The 16,673-nt window shown below is 59.9% G+C and overlaps 1 protein-coding gene across 6 annotated transcripts in view; it reads right to left on the reverse strand.

The window, feature by feature from the left end:
- Window positions 1-1,075: 1,075 nt before the first annotated feature.
- TTC7B (tetratricopeptide repeat domain 7B) overlaps window positions 1,076-16,673 on the reverse strand; it is a 250,588-nt gene continuing 234,990 nt past the window's right edge. For all 6 annotated transcript variants that reach the window (XM_072839681.1, XM_072839676.1, XM_072839679.1 and 3 more), the window contains one exon: window positions 1,076-2,070. In XM_072839681.1, coding sequence (XP_072695782.1) covers window positions 1,849-2,070 — 222 coding nt within the window. In that variant the 3' untranslated portion in view covers window positions 1,076-1,848. The remainder of the gene's footprint in view (window positions 2,071-16,673) is intronic.

Here is a 16,673-nt window from a genome sequence, read left to right on the forward strand (position 1 = left end):
CTTCCCCAACCCCCGCCCCGGCCCCTGTGCTGTCTTCCAGGCGTGTGGGGGGGGGGGTGTCGGGGAGGGGATTGGGACACTTTGGAGGGGCTGGAGGGCGGGCAGGCACACAGGAGCATCCCCAGGGCGCTGCACAGGCTGGCGTGCATGGGGTTTTCTGAGGGAAGGCCCGGCCCAGGGCTGGCTTGGGAGATAAGGGCCGCTAGGGTGCCCGGAGCAGCCCCAGCCTCCTGCCTTCCTGGTCCTGATCTGGGCAGGCCTCTCGCTCCCGCGAGCGGCGGATGGCAGGGCTGGGCTCTGCCCCTGCAGCCCCGGTGAGCTGCCGCCCCACTGGACGCCCGCCCTCTCCTGCCGGTAGCTCCGCTTGAGAAGTCCCACCGAGGCGCATCCACAGCCTCAGGTGCCGCCTGGTGACGTCAACGCCGAGGCCAGGGTGGGGAGCAGGTGCTGTGCCCGTGGCCTTTGCTACCACTGTCACACCCTAGTCCTCAGCTGCCCCATCACCTGCCTGCCCAGAGAGTCAGGACGGCTGTGCTCAGCTGGGCTGGGGGGGGGCCTTGAGGGCGAAACTCAGCTCCCCCACCTGCATTTCCTGGGGTCCCTGACAAGGTGAGGAATTGGAGGTCTGCTCAGCTTCTCTCTGGTCCTTGCCCTTTAGTATCCACTTCACTGCCTAGAGTCAGCCTCCGGCTTCACATCTGGCCCCCACCCCTCTTGGTGGCAGGAGGGCTGCTGAAATTCCAGCCTCACGGGGGTGGGGGGTTAAGTCCAGCAGGAGAGCAAGAGCTTTTCCTGACAGCTCCCCCGCTAGTGGGCCCCTTCAGGTCACATGCTCGTTCCTAATCCTCTTTGCCCACGAATGCAGATGTCCCCGGGCCTGTCCCCTGCTCCCGACCCAGACGACTTGGGAGTGGTGGGAAAAGTGACTTCCCACGGGACACTCAGGGCTAGGTCCCTGGCGCCAAGGGCTGACCCGGCCAGGGCAGGTGTGGGCGCCAACAACTTCCCCACCCCCCGGGGACTGAGCCTTACCCCCTCGGCTCTGTGGGCTTCCAGCAACGACACGGGCCGCGAGTCCATTTAAAAATCATTTTATTATTAACATCATCTTCCCATTTAGCCAAGTGTCTGTCATGTATAAGGAATGTCGGTAAATATTCCATTTGAAGCATCTTTGTACATATTTCCATCGATAAATAAACTCTGAATTCACATAAAAAAGTTAAACTTAAATAGCTCCTATTTCCTTCTCTTGTAACAGGCATATAGTGGTGAAATAGAAACATTCTCGAACTCAGGCTTTGCTCTAAGTGAGGACAGGAATTCACATGGTACAATTATTGACAACAGAACCAAGAAATTGTCAGCTGGTGTCCTGGCTTTGGACGAGGACCGAGGTGGGAAACAGAAAATTCACATTTGGTTTTCCGGGCCGCGGGTGGGGCAGGCGTGGTGACGGGGAGGAGAGATTTCTTTACAGCTCTGATAAAAATAATCTGCTCTGCCACTGAATTTTAACTCTGAATATATTCTTCTACATTTGCTGATTAAGTCCATTATCATTTGACTTTACAACGCAGATGTCGACTAACGAAATATGGCACGTAATCCGTTTTGAACGTCAGGAGGTTCCAAGACTATCACTGGGCTGGCCAGGAACGACGACAGAAATGCGCGAGGAGAGCGAGCGATGATCGGGGCTTGTTGGGTTAGTTCACTGCGGTCAATCGCACGTCCGTCCGGCCGTCCGTCTGCCCGTCTGTCCGCGGCCTCGGTGCAGGGGGGTGGGGGGGCGCCCCAGGCGGGGGCGGGGGGGACAGAGCGGCAGTGAGGCTGGCAGGTGCCTGCTCAGAGCACCCGGGGGATGATGGTGAAGGGCACCGCGGGGCTGCTGGCTTCCAGCTCCAGGGCCGTCAGGAAGCACTCGGTGGCCGCCGCGTCGTTGCCCTGCGCCTGGAGGACCTCGCCCAGGCCGTTCCAGACCTCGTGGGCCGTCGAGTTCACCTGCACCGCATCCCGGAGGATCTTCTCCGCTAGACTGTAGCGGCCCAGCTGATGGAGGATCAGGGCCTGCGGGCGGCGGAGAGACAGACAGACAGACAGACAGTCAGAGAGGCCCTGCACCTGCAGGCTCTTGCCTGTGCCTGAGCATCTGCAGGGGGGGCTGATGTCCATGGGGCTGGGCACCCAGAGGTGCCAACGCTCCCCGCATGCAGGGGCAACGGCTGGGGCACGGCTTGCCCTGTAGGAGGGGGCCCCGCTCTGCCGCTTTAGAAGGACGAGACCTGCAGTCTCCTGGGGTTCAGGCGGGCCCTGAAGGCCCAGGGTGGGGGGGCCCGTCGGAAGGGACGCTCTGTACCGACCCATGCTCCTCACCTGAAGAAACGTTGTTCGTGGTGTTAACATTGCAATGACTGGAACAGGATTGTCCCCCCACCAGAAACCAGCCCCTGCTTTCACCATGCCCACTCACCCCAAGCTCGGCTGTCACCTTACACAGCTTCATGTTATTTTATTTTGCTTCAAAGATTCATTTATTTGAGAGGGAGGGAGAGAGAGGGAGAGAGAGAGAGAGAGAGAGAACTCGAGCAGGTGCAGGTGCAGAGGGAGAGGGAGAGAGAAGCAGGCCCCCCTCAGAGCACAGAGCCCAACCCGGGGCTCGACTTCACGACCCTGAGGTTGTGACCTGGGATGAAATCAAGATTCAGATGCTTCACCCACTGAGCCCCCCAGGCGCCCCCACCTCACACAGTTTTAATTAGGATGTAGGCAACGGTCCCCCGATATTTTACTGGAACCATGCTCCCGAGCTGCTCTCTTTGAGCCAAGGACAGAGCCTCATTTCCTCGACCTCTCCCTCACCGGCCGCCTCGGGATGTGCCCACTCTCTCTACTACTGTAAATCACGCTGTGATGAACATCTTTCCATACAGTGGCGCTGCGCCCTATAGAGCAGCCCGGGTCAAATCTGTCCTACAGTCCCCTACCCTGTGGGCGAATGGGACCCTACCTCTTCTGGGTATGAACAGACAAAGGAAACTGCTCGGGAGCAGGACCATGGGGTGGGCGCAGGCTTCTCCTGGATGGGGCTCAGTGGGACCAGCTTGACGACCGTTGGGGGGTTCCTCTTTTAGAGCAAATGTCCCCACAGTGGCCTGACTGGGTTGGAGGATATGCCTCTTTATAGGGTTCTCCAAAGGCTCTGCAGGTGAGATCCCCACAGGGGCAGGGCCTTCAGAGCCACAAGCAGGGTGTCAGGGGCCGGTCCCCCAGCCCCTACCACGGTGACTTCGGAGGCACAGACCCGCCCTCCTTACTAAAACCTGCATTTATTTATTTATTTTTAAGGAGCCATGGAGGTGAACTGTTTGCCACGTCTCTGTTTACACCTTGTTAGAGGACGGCGATTCACCCACGATCACAAGTGTCTAGACTGTTGTTGAACTTCTGAGATTTCTTTCCTTTGAACACAAGTTTTTGGTTTTTTAAATTGGATTCGTTGAACTTGTGTTGGCTGGTTTTGTGGGGTTTTTTTCTTTTTTTCGTCACTTCAAAGCTCTGCAAGTTACCCTTTCAAAGAGCTGACACGTGTTCAATTCCACCCTGCTCAGGAGCTGTCTGCTTTATCTCGGCAGACAGGAACCAACGTGGGTTTCTTCTCCTGGGCTGGACACTCGCTGGCCGGCCGCCCACCTCCCCACTCCCGCGAGGCACTGCCCCCGGCCAGAGTGAATGGTCACCTGGGACACGGGGGCTCTCCCGCGGGTGGCAGCACCTTCCCTTCGCACAGGGACTGTGCCGTTTAGGCCTCCCTTAGCCCATGTTGGCTTCCAACAGTGGAGGTGGACATGAGAGCCTCTCCTCCTTCTCTTTGCTTTCATATATTTGTTGACAACTGAGCTCTATCCCTTGCCAGACCAACTTCGGAATCATTTCTTTCGTGCCCTTTGAGGGCTGAATCGTGCACCCACCAAGTCTCCAGGGGTGCATGGAGGAGCCTGGCATGTGCAGGGTCACGTCTTCCCTCCCAAGAATGTGGCCTGCCCACCGGTCCCTCGTACCTCATCCTAAATCTCCCAGTGAGGCCTTGCACTTCCTTTTTGTGCCCCCCCCCCCGAGCTGCCTTCCTGAGCGAGGAGGCCGAGGAGGAGGCTGGTGCAGCAGGACCTCAGTGTCAGCTCTACTCTGGGAGGAAAACCGAAAGGAAACAGTATTCGTTCCCTTTCTTAACGTCTCTCCGTGCTTAAACCATGGCCACGCTGGAGTCCAGATCCTAAATCAGACCTGTCAGAGCCAGGGCTCTGGGCAGCAGGGTGGCCCCCTCCCTGAAGCATTAGGACAAGAGCAGTGGCCTTGCAATTAGGATTTCATGGTGCCTTTGGGAATTTCTCTCGGCCTACGGGCCTTCCCGTTCTCCAGAGGGAACTTCTGGGTTTCAGCTGCCTTGCCCAGGCTGGTGAGGGTCAGGTGTGCAGAGACCACCAGGGACAGGTGCCATTCCCCACCCGTGCGTGGGCAAGGGAGCAGGGGCAAACGCCCAGCATGGACCTGGTGGCTTCCTGGCCGGACGGTGCATAGTGGTAACAGCAACACGGGCTTTCCCGGTGTTTATACTGCACCAGGCGCCGTTCCCGGGGCTTATATCCTTTAGTTCATTTAACCCACCCAGGGAGACCCCGAAGTAGTTTCTCCTGGGCACGGCTGGCATAGGCCCTCACCTGGCTGCCCGGCCTGCTGCTGTTTGCTGAGGAGAAAGATCCCGCCACGGAGGAGCACCCATCACCCAGAGGGGAAATCTCCCAACGCACACACCCCGTTGGGCAGGTGAGCAAACTGGCTTCTACAGCCCTGTCGCTGGCCCCGGGCGCACAGCTGCCTCCTGCACATCCGAATTCTTAGGGCCTGAAATCCATTTGGGTGCAGAGCCCAGGGTGGGCCAGGAGTCAGGGGTCATCTCCATCTCCTGGCGCGGTGCTGTGCACCCCCCCCCCCGGCCCTCCTTCAGAGAAACTCGCACTCCTTGGTCCTGGAGGTCAGGTGGGAAAGGGCGGGAGGCCTTCCCGAAGTTCTGAGCAACGGAACATGAGGACCAATGAGCTCCTGCCTCCTTTTCTTCCAGGGCAGGTTATGAGCTTGAGCTCAGTCTAGAACATTCCAATTTAACTGACGGAGAAGCAGGAGGGAGGGAGGGGGGTCTGGGTGATGGCAGCAAGCAGAGCCATGAAGATTACACAAGTTGCCTTGTACCCACCCCTTCAAGGTAGGACCTCCTCAGTGCACCAAATTACCGAACACACGCAGCCTTTTTCTGAGTGGCCCTTCACACCTGCTGCACGTGCTGGGCCAAGGGTGGACGAGGGGCAAGCCCCTGGTGAGGTGGAAAGAGGCATCCTTGGTTTCTTGGCCGCAGGCTTAGAGCATAATTTAGGTTCCGCTGGGCTGGGCTGCTGTCAGTCAGCCCCACGCTGCTTCCTTCCCAACAGGCGTGACGCTAGGCACCCGTACTTGGCTCATCTCACGTTTACCACTTCAGATGCAAAGAGGCAAGGTCCACAAAGGCCCAGGATCTTGCCCAAAGTCGCAGGGCCAATGAATATGGGGCTGCAGGCTAACCCAGGTCTGCCCAAGGCCCAAACCCCCATGCTGCCCCCATCCATCTGGCCCGCTTACTTGCTCACTGCTGCCTCTGTGGCTTTAAGAGACGCACCCGGAACCCCTCAGGCACTGACCCAGTGACGCCTGAGCAAATGGGCATCTGTGGGCTGGGTCTTCCCTTTCATTTCTCCAACCATGGAGAACTGGCTCTGTCCCTCCTCCCCATGCTTATGACCGAGACAGAGGTTCCTCTCCAGCCAGCCAGAGGTATTCTCCAACTCAGACTGCTGCTGGGGAGCATCCTAGGCACCTGCCCAAGGGCTAGGAGGGCTCCCTGTCTCCCTTGGGTGGCCCACAGGCTGGCTGTGACCCTGAGGCTGGGGTGGATGAGGGTGCTGAAGGTCTGCGGGGTCTTGTTAGCCAGGGAGTGGGCCAATGAGATGTGGAGCCCAGAGGTCGCTGGTCTCAGTGGCAAAGACCTGCCCCCACCCTGCTGGAGTGGGGACAAGGACATTGGTCTTTTTGCTGGGAAGTCTGATCAGAAGATGGCAGGCTGCTCAATCTGGTTGCAGCCTATCATGGGGACTCCAGGGTATATGGCAGGGGGCAAGCCTACCCACCCCCAAATGCCTGCAGAGAGCCAGCCGCTGGGCTAATCTGACCTGTCACCCTCAGTCCTGGGCAGCTGAGAGTCTTCATGTTGTCCAGAGCTGCAGACTTCTTGTGGGCTCGGAAATTTCCAGCCCATATACCTGGACTTCTATTCCTAATGTGGGCACAGGCTCCCCTTTCCAGATGACCTTGAAGCTTCCTGAGCAATCTGTTTAGTGGAATTAATTCCTAAAGCTGGAACTGCTCAGGGAGACATCGGATGCTTGCCAGGGGCCGCCAGCTCGGGCTTTTGGCAAAGGAATGAAAACTCGGCCTCTGCCCAGGGCCCCAGCAAGCCAAGAGCAGCTCTGACATCAGTCACATAATGGGATCAACCAGGACCAGCTCTGGCTGGGGTCTGGGCTATTGCTTGGTGCCAGCGTTGCAGCCGGGCTGGCCAGAGGTGGGCTGGGACCTGGCTGTCAGGACGGACACACCACCCAAGCCCCCATGTGTGGGGAGAGGCCTTCCTTGGCTTTGTTGTGCACCTACGCACTAGAACCTGGCCCCCTTTCTGATTCTACAGGCCCTGCTTCCTCTCTTCTCCGACCATCAAAGACCTAACTCCTGAGCTGGCTTTTAACTATCCTCACCACTGGCTGGATCCAGCTTTCTCTTAGTACGGACCTCGGACCTCGGAGAGCCCATGCACTTCTGCAGGATGCATCCCCCTGCCCCCTTCCACCTCCCCAACCTCTGTCATTCCTAGTCTGGCCCCTCCCGCTGGAGCTCTAGCCCATGTGCTCAAAGCCCTGCTGATAGCCATTCCCCCAAGAGCCCAGGCCACACTGCCCCCCACCCTTAGGCAGTCCTACCCAGAGGCATGGGTCCCGCTCCCAGCCCTCAGGCTGGCAGGAGACCGAGATTTCCAGGGCTGACCTATTTCACGAGCAGAATAACTCACCTTCTCCCCCATATCAAAATCCCAAACTCCACTGGGTGATCGCCCAGATCCCTGCCATGCGCTGGGGATACAGAGCAAGGCTCTCAGAGCTTGGGGCCCAGTGAAAATCCTAATGAGACGGAGCAGCTGTCACGTGCCGGGTGCTGGGTGCGTCTAAGACCCCCAAGACACACATGCAGGCAGCAAGTGACAGGGCTGAGATGTGAACTCGACAGCTCGTGCCTGCTCTTGACACCAGACCCTTTCCTTCTCCCGGGAGCGGCTGTGCCAACGGGCTTTCACCACCTGCCTCAACCCCGGCGTTCCTCAGCCACTGCAGGTGAGGAGGAGCCGGGCTGGCCTTCCCGAAGATGGGAATCACTGAGAGCTAACTTATTTGTCCCTTTCTTTGGGCACAAGCGAAGACAGCCTCCCAGGCCCGTGATTACTGTAAACAGGTGTTCTGTACAAATAAGATCTTGGTGCTGCACCAAATTGGAAGTAAATGAGGGAATTAAACCTGTTATTTTTTCAAACAAGGCAAAATGGACTTGGCTGATTTGAAGACAAGTAGCCTCTTCCTCGCTCACGTCTTGTGTGTGTTGATAACTGATGCCCGAGGACTGAAGACCTCGCCACGTGTCGGGGACACCTGAGCAGGAGAGGAGCCTGTTCGGCCTTCCTGCTCCAGCCCTGGCTCTGGAGAGCACCCGAAGCCCTGGAGCAGATGACGCAGAGTGAGGCTGCAGGACAACAGCCCCTTTGGGAGATTTCAGATACCCCCATGGTGCTCTGCGCACGCGCCGGGTCAGCCCTTGGCCGGGCTCAGGGGCATGTCGTGGACCACTGCCTGTCCCTGCAGAGGCACGGGCACAGAGACATAATGTCCTTGCAAGGAAGCATGCCCCCAGCGCCGAGCCCCCGCTAAACAGCAGCTCTGCAGCTCAGCTCTAGCCGGGGGTCAAGCAGTGGTTTCTCTGTGGCTGTGGCTTTCTCCAAGGCAGGATGCTCTGGAAATCAAACGTGCGGCTCCCTCATGCTTGCCCTGCCTCACTGGGCTCGGGCTGTGGGCTCCGCCTGTGGGCATTGCTCTCGGCTTCTGGAGCAGGGGTCAGCAGGTGCCCTTGCCACGTCAGAGCCGGCCGGGGTTTTGCAGAGGCTGCTGGACCTACCAAGGCCAGGGACGGGGAGGTCGTGCAGTGTCGGGGGTGGCACCGGAGTATTTAAGAGTCTTGTGTCCCGTCCTGGGTCAGAAGTTCCACATCGCACCACTGCGGGGGGTGGGGGGAGGTGGGGCAGCATCATCAGGAGGTTCTACCAAAAATACAGATAAACCCCAGAGGACAAATGTATGGATCACCAGGCTCCACTGAGTTTTAGTGGGCAAAGTATCATAACCAATGCACTGCGTGTGCTACCGACAGCGAGGCGCTTCCCTAACTGTCTCATGGGAGCTCTGTCTCCATCCCGGCCGCCCGCTAGGCCTTGCCCCCAACGCCTGGAGGGCAGGGACCCGGCAGGCCGCGGTCACCTCTGTGCTGTGAGGCGTGGCGCCGAGCAGGAGGGCTGTACTCAGTGAGGAACGGGAACGGGTAAATGAGGAGACCCTGAGTATCTACGAATAAGAACCATGTTTAAAGCCCCCGCTGACCCAGTCCAGGCCTGTCTGGCCCAGAGCCGGTGCTTGTGCCCAGCACCCGTGAGCCCGGGGCCTGAGGCCAAGGGCTGTCCCTGGGAGGAGCAGACGGGAGCTCATGCCCACATCTGCAGCTCCCTGGGCCGTTCAAGCCAAACCAGCACCTCCAAGGCTTTGGATAAAGATGCATCAGCCTCCCCCTGGCGGGACTTCTGTTGTCAGGACCCTGGGATCGTGATGGCAGCTAGAGGAAAGCCTGCTACCCCAGCCGGACACCCCCTGGGACAACGACGGAGCTGCCGAGCTGGCTGCAGCCTGAGCTGTGGCCGCGCTGGTCAGAGGTGGCTGGTGATGGGATCGGCACAGGGGCGAGGGGTAATGAGGAGCTCTGCAGACTGCGGCTATGGTCACCGGGCCGCCCAGTGCAGGGACCGGCCTGGCGCTCCCTCAGAGAGTGGGGAGTGTAGGTTAAGAGCTACGTCCGTGACTTGGGCCACTTCTGGGTCCCAGATGCTTTGTCTGTACAACGGGGACAAATACCAACTCACAGGAGTACGTGAGGCCCAAGTGAGACCAAGTTTGTGAAGCGCTCAGTACACCTCTGGCGAACGGTCACCATCATCGGTGTGATCAGGGGAGGGGAGGCCCCTCAGATGCCCACAGTTACGAAGCTCTTCGCTGCCAACTCCACCCCCCCCCCACCGTCCCTCCGGATAGTGCTCAGGAAGCTCGAGTACCATCTGATCTGATTCATCCATGCACGTCCAGCCCCCAGGGTGGGACTGGCACGAGAAGGTTCTCGGGGAATATTTGGTGAATGGATGGAAGGACAGACAAGTGGATGGTGAAGGACCCTGTGTGATGGCGAGGAAAACAGAGGTGGCCGTGGCTTCTTGCCAGTGCTTTCAGCTAACATGCGCCAAAGTCTAGGCCTCAGGTCCCCCTTGTCCACTCTCCCGTCAGAGCCCACTCACTCACTCTGCCTTCCAGGGACATCGGTGATGCAGCTGTTCGGGGGGGTGGTGGCCGCCCGACGGGAACAGGTGCTCTGTCCCCAGTGCATTGCCATGGCCTCCCCTCGGGTATCTGGCCACATACAGACCGGACGCCTCTGAAAAACCCAGCAGCCACCAACAGATTCACAGACAAGGAAACAGAGGGCCAGAGAGGAGACGGGCCTTGCCCGCGGCCGTGACCCTGCTGGATGCAGAGTGGGGCTAGGTCCCCAAAGGTGCAGGGGCGGGGCGGAGGGGCCTGGGGTGCTGCCTGGCGCGCACCCCACACCTGAACTCTGCCCTCAACCCCGCCTGCTCTGTGCTGGCCTGCCGGGGGCCAGTGCCTGGCACAGTGAGCGCCTCCTGGAAGCCCACGGGGGCCCCAAGTGGGCGGGGTCCCCGGGTGAGCTCCTGCCCCTTCCCAGCAGCTGTGCACTGGCAGGGCTGGAGTCTGCATCAGCTGCAGCAGAGGCACCACGGAGGAAACCAGCATGCAGGGCCCCCCGGTTCTCGTCTGTTCCTTCCTGAGGATGCAATCCATCAGGCAGAGGCAGGGTGTTGTGGCCGGGCTCACAAAACTACGTTCCTGTTAGGTGAGAACACGAATGGGCTGCCGGGCAGGCCCACCCTGAGAGGGCCACAGCAGGCAGCGGCTTTGCAGAGACCTTCTGGGGCAGTGGCGGGGAGGGCGCTGACAGGCTGCCCTGCCTCCCTTCCTGGGGAGCGGCCCCTGCTTCCTTGGCCAGGATCAAAGGCGCTGGCAGTTTTGAGCACCCGCATTTGCGGGCGCCGCTGAGGGGGTAGCCTGCGTCCCGCCCTGCTTCCCAAGATGCCTTGAAAAGGAACTGAAGACGCACTTGGAGGGGCGGGGGCGGGCTCAGCTTTTCCACCTGGATTCCAGCGGCTCCGGGTGAGGTCCGCTCCACACCCGGCTCTGTTTTATGTTTCATTTCTGTGTCCTGAGAGCTTGGCAACGCGCGCTGGCTTGCCAGGGGGCCGAGGGCGTGTGCTGGCCAACTGCGCGGGCCTTGCCAGGGCCTGCCCAACGGGCCAGGGGCTCCGAGGGGCCAGGGACCCCAGGTTCCCCGGCCGAGCCGAGGGCATCACCGCCCTACAGCCCTTCCCCGCGTCGGGCCCAGACGTCCAGAGTCGGGCGGGGTTCACACGCTGTAACTCAGCCCCCTTTGCTAGGCCAGCGAGAGCGAGTTGGGGGTGCCCTGGAGGAGGGCCTGCGGAGGGTCAGCCGCTCTTCTGCCACACAGGCTGGTATGGGCTGGCCTTTCTCGTTTTGGCCATTTTACTGAGTTCTGGCCCAGTTTCTGCAAAGGCGAAGGCCGGCCCTTCCTGGCAAGCTCGGGCCCGTCTTACCACAGACAGCAGGCTCGTGAGCACCTCCAGGTCCCAGCCACCCCACCGGGCCTTCACGCAGGGACAGAACATTCCCAGCCCAGGGCCACTGCCATCCTGCACCCGGGATGGGGGCTGCAGAGCAGAGAGGGGGACAAGGGGAGGAGGGAGATGAGGGCTGAGCGGCCCTGGGGAGGGGCCCTTGGGGACAGGCTGTGCGGAGGAGCTGAGCCGAAGCCAGGCCTCCAGGTGAGCAGGCCTCACACCACCGACGACAAGACGGGGCCAGAGATGGATGCTCTGCGGCCACAGCGGGGCAGGCCTGGGGAAGGCCTGGGCAGGACCCTGCCCCCCTCCCGGGGGGGCTCTGCCCTCAGGGTGAACTGGATGCCGAGTGTTCCAGGAGGGGGAGGCAAAGACCCCAGCCCCTGCCCGCCCTTCCCAGAGGCTGCGGGCACCTTTGCTCCTCAGGGGAGCTGCGGCCATGGGAGGCTGTGCTCTCATGGGGGGCCTCTTTTCCAGGTCAAATGTTTTATTTGAAGAAACGTGCCTTCTGGAGCCCAGGCCTTTCTAACATTGACCTCAACTCATAAGGAAACAAAACCCAATTTTTCCCAAACCAGCAGCCAACCATCCATGGAAGCAGAAGGCCTTGGGATGGTGGTGGTGGTGGTGGGGGTCCAGGCCTCTGCTTCATGACGCAGGAGCCCCTGTTGCAGGCCCTCCCAGGCAGCCTCCCACTGTGCTCACACCCTCCAGGGACGGGGAGCTCACCACTGCCCTGGGCTGCCCACACCACACACTGAGCCGTCTGAACCGTGTGGAGACCTCACTAGGCGTTGTGTCTAATTCCCACTCTTTGATGGTCCTTGAGTCCTCTGGAGTCACGTGGCAAAAGTCCCCTCCCCTTTCCACCTGATAGTCCTTAGAATTGGAAGAAAGCTTCCAGAAGCGCTCTCTCTCTCTGCCTGTCTCTCTTTCTCATGCAGTCCAGGGTGTTACAGGAACAGGAACCCCAGGCCTCCCTACCCCCACATCACTGAGCAGAGCACCCAAAGGGGACCACACTGTGGGTTCAGAAGAAGGAGCCCTTAAGCTCCAAGACAATGTGAGTGTGGCTTTTACTTTTCATGACTCGTCTGCCCGGCAGGATCTTTCAAAGTTTCTTCCTTCCAGAATGGTTTGGAATATTTTGGAGGAGCTGAAGCTGCAACAACAGAGTGACAGGCTGGCTTTCAGGCAGGAAACGGGCCAGCAGTGAGGATGGGGCCAGTCTGGCCAGAAGCCACAGGGCCTGCCTGGCCTCGCGTGGATTTCACGCAGGAATCCCAGTTTGGCCCCATATTTCCTCTGGCCTAATTTCTTTGAAACTGGGTACTTCAGCCTCGGTGCCAAAATATCTGCATGCTGTGGTGGCTTTTAGAGAACAGTCACTGGGGATCATCAGAGCACTTGGGAGGGCCTACCGTCAGCCAGCCCGCCAGCAGCTTCCAAGCACCGAGGACTCACAGCCTGGTCCTGGTGTAGAGTGATGCCCAGAGCACGGTCAGGATGGCAGAGCAGAGCCAAGGCGTCCCCAAGGGCCAGTCTCCTGGGTCATGGGTGGGTAACAGGAGCCCCGAATGGGCAAGCCCTCCACCTAGATCGCAAATGTCACTGCGCACCTGTGCACCATGTGCTGAGGGCTGGGAGCTCAGGGGCACAGACTGCCCCTCCCTGGGCTGGCGGGGTTGCTGTGCTGTGGGTCCCCCCCCAGATGGAGAGCCCCTTGAGCCAGGCTGGGCCCGCTGTGCATGCCGAAGGCCCAGCGTCCAGAACAGTAAGGCCTGCTGGAAGGAGAAGGGAGGACATTCCAGAAGACGGAACACAACCCTCCCACCTTTTCTTTTTTAACAAATGAGAAAATGGAAGCTCAGCGTCCAGGAGGTGACTGGCTCACAACCACACAGCTACTTCTACCTCTAAAGCTTCGTGCGGACAGGTGTGGGGGCAGCTGCAGCTGGGAGGGGCCTTACCAATGGCAGAGAGATGTGGAAGGGGTCCTGGGTGGGCAAGCACCTGGCTCAGGCACCCAGCCACGCGGAGGCCACACTGGGTCTAAGAACCCGGTTCCCAAGGACCAGCTTACGATCCTCCAGGTCAGGGGATCAGGGTCTCCGGGGGTGATGGGGGCACTTAGGGGGCCGGCACATCCAGTGGGGCCAGGCCATGGGCTCTCCAGCCCCAGGAAGCACCACGGGGCCCAAGAGGGGCTGATGGGGAATAATGCCCACCTTCCCCAGCACCGTGCGCCTGTAGCCCAGCCCCTTCCCATTCGGCCGTGGTGCTCCTCTCACAACCACCCCCACCTGTACTGTCTGCTGGCGGCTGAGATCATTTAGACACTGGTCACACTCCACATCAGAGACGGAGGGTACCCTGCATCCCCAGCAGTTCCGATGCCCTAACTAGGGCCAGGCCATCTGGCACTCTGACTCCCCATCTTTGCCTGCCCTTCTTGATAAGGAGTGGGGAGGAGACTTAGGGAAAAAAAAATGTCTGAGTCCTTCTCTGACTTCAGTGTTGTAAAGGCTAAAAAGGCATCAGCTTCCACCCTCCCTTTGAGCTGCCCCCAAGGTCCGAGCATAGCACCCCCCAGCCCTGGGAGGTGAATGGCTTTGATCTGTGTGCTAACGCCTGGGGGTGGAACCTGCCCTGGAGGCCAGGCCGAGGGCACCCACTGGGAAATACTGGCCTCTGGGGCAAGCTCGCTTCCCACCCCACCCCCCCCCCACCCCCCACCCCCCCCCCCCCCCCGCCCCGCAGCCCGGGGCCAGGCACTCACAAACTCCACAAACTCGCATGTACAAACACCGGCACCAGTGACTCTACAGCTGTGCAAGGTACACTGACCCACTGGAGAAATGTCAGATGGGGCAAGTCCCGTGCACTATCAGGGGACATAGGTGAGAAGGTCTGTCTCGGTGCAACTCAGGCTGAAGGTGGGGGGGGCGGGCAGGGTGAGGAACCCCTGGGGTCCTTCCCCCAGAAAGACACAGGGATCCTCCTTACTCTGACGCCTGTAGCAATTCTTGGTAAAATTCTAGATGATTCTCCACCATCCCTTCCCCCAATTTGCTGTTTGAATTGCACGCCCCCCCGCCCCCCTTGGTGCAGCACATGTTAGCTCAGAAGCCCCGCGTGGACGTGCATATCGGCTACCACTTCTAGGGGAGAGCACAGCCACAGCGTGGCCCTGCTGCCATGGGACCTGCCCCGTCCCAGCCAGCATTTTCTGTGGGTGCTGACGCGCCTCCCTCGCTCGCACTTTTCCATTGGTAATGGGCAAGAGACTCCTGTTGACTAATTTCGACAGCTCCCTGGTTGACTTATTTATGTATTTTTATCTACCTTCCCCAACAACAAGTCGGGCAGAGACAACGGTGCAGGCAGCCTGGAAGTCAGCGCTTCCCCGCGGCCCCATGGCCCGACTCATCTGCGCAGTGGAAAGTTCGGTGCTAATCACTCCCCGGAGACAGAGGCCCAGCCTCCCACCCTCTGGGGAGGCTGCCCAGCCAGTGAGGTAGGTGTGGGCCTCTGGGACGCTCTGAGTCAACTTCAGGCCCAGCTTTCCCCTGGGGGCTGGGGACCCCGGCTTCCAGGGGAGAGACTGGTGGTGGTGCAGGCACATGCTTCGCTCCCCAGGAGATGATGGACACGGAGGGAGAGACACGGCCCAGAGCTGTGGTGGGGGACATGTCTGCCAGGCCCCAGCTGGAGGTTCTCTGTCCTCCCGGGAATATCCATACAAGTGAGCTGAGGCGAGAGCTTGCTGGGACCCCCTGGGCCCAGCGGTGAGAGAGGCCTGGAAGTGCCCGCCCCATTCCTGAGGTCCAGGCTGGGCTTCCTTCCCTGTGACCCTCATCGGGCCTCTGATGGGGCAGGGGGAGGGTGTCACACCTTCCCAGGGGTGTCCCTGCACTTGCTTCTCACCATTTACCACCAAACACAGCACAGGCCTGTCCCGGCTCTTCCCACCAAGAAGTCCTGGCCTTCCCTGGGGCAGGAGCACAGGGCTGGGGGGCATCCTGCCCGTGAAGGGCATGTCACCCCAGCCTGCTCTGGGGCCCACCACCAGGCACCCACCTTCGGCAGAAGCTTCTCTCTCCCTCACTTTTCCAACCTAGAACAAAGTAATGGAGCAAATGCTCAAGATGACAATTCTAGGGTTTGGAAAAATCTTGCACCCAACAAATAATTTTTGGGATCACCTGTTGTACCTGTGGTTTCAGGCCTTAAGTGTTGAGTAGAGAAACAAGCACAAAACACTATAGGGCAGAGTCTCTTTCTGCAGACTGGATGGGGGAGACTGCTCCCAGCACGCCAGGAAGGGATGGGCAGGGGCCTTCCTGGAGGAGGAGAGGCCTACGCAGACCTGTAAGGGTGGTCCTGGGGACCTGGCTTCGGGCTGCGCTGCATTGGTCTTGGCCGAGCTGAGCGCCGGGGGGGGCCCGAAGGCAGCTAGGCCATGCAGTGCAGCGTCTCTCTGACACCTGAGAGGCAGCCAGCGGCTGGAGGCCCGGGGCCCGGCGTGGAAGAGCATCAGGGGATGGGCACCCTGGCAGTACTGGGAGATGAAACCCCATAAGCCCACAGTGCAGAGGACTGTGTGCCAACTCAGGAGCCGGGGCAGGGCTGTGGAGACTCACCTCTGTATCCCCAGAGGCCTGTGTGACCCCAGTGGACGCTTACTGGCAATGGCATTGGGGGTGTCCTCTCCCTGCTGTGGGCTGGTCACCCCCTCCTGTCAGGCCTAGGTCCACCAGAAGGGCGTGGCAACCTTGCCCAGCTGCCAGGCCAACTTGCACCCCTGGGCTCAATGGTTGGTGTCCCCAGTGACTGGCTCAGGAGCAGAGGGTGCTGTCTGGGTGGAAGGGTGACAGGTGTGCTCCTCAGCCCAGATGGCCAGCAAGGCTTCCAGACCCCAGCCCGGAGGCCACCTGGGGATGCAGGCTCACCTGGGCTCCACAAGCCCCTGCCAGGAGGATCCAAAGCCAGGGTGCTCCCCAGGTCTGAGTGTTCCCTGATGGGGGCTCCTGGCCCTGGGCTTCCTGTTACCCCTGACCCCCGGCACAGTCACACCGCTGTTTTCTGGACAATGCACTGAGACACGGACACGGGTGATTCATTACCCGCCGCCGGGGACTCGGTCATTTTGGCAGGCGCCTCCCCATCCTTGCCAGGGTCTGGCACGGACTATTTTTTCCATGTTTAAACAGAAACAAACAAAAGTGATAAGATACTTCTGATGGAGAGAGCTGGAAGTGACAGGGCTCGGAAAAAAAAATTTTTTTTCCACAAATGACAAGAGAACTTAGAGCATAGACTCCAGGCAGGGAGCTCAGCGGCCTGTGCCCTGCCCCTCCCTGCACCCCTGCCCCCCAGCATTCCTGCTGCACCAGGGCTGAAGAAAGCTACCATCTAGTGAGGAAAGAAAACAGGCAATTTGCTCAGAAGTGGGGAGTTCTACTCCTGGGTTTTTGCCAAGACTTGCTCCCCGGGGCTCCTAGACCCGGTCCTAGGACTT

Source organism: Canis lupus, chromosome 9 (genome assembly GCF_048164855.1).
Source record: "Canis lupus baileyi chromosome 9, mCanLup2.hap1, whole genome shotgun sequence".
NCBI classification, from domain to species: Eukaryota; Metazoa; Chordata; class Mammalia; order Carnivora; family Canidae; genus Canis; species Canis lupus.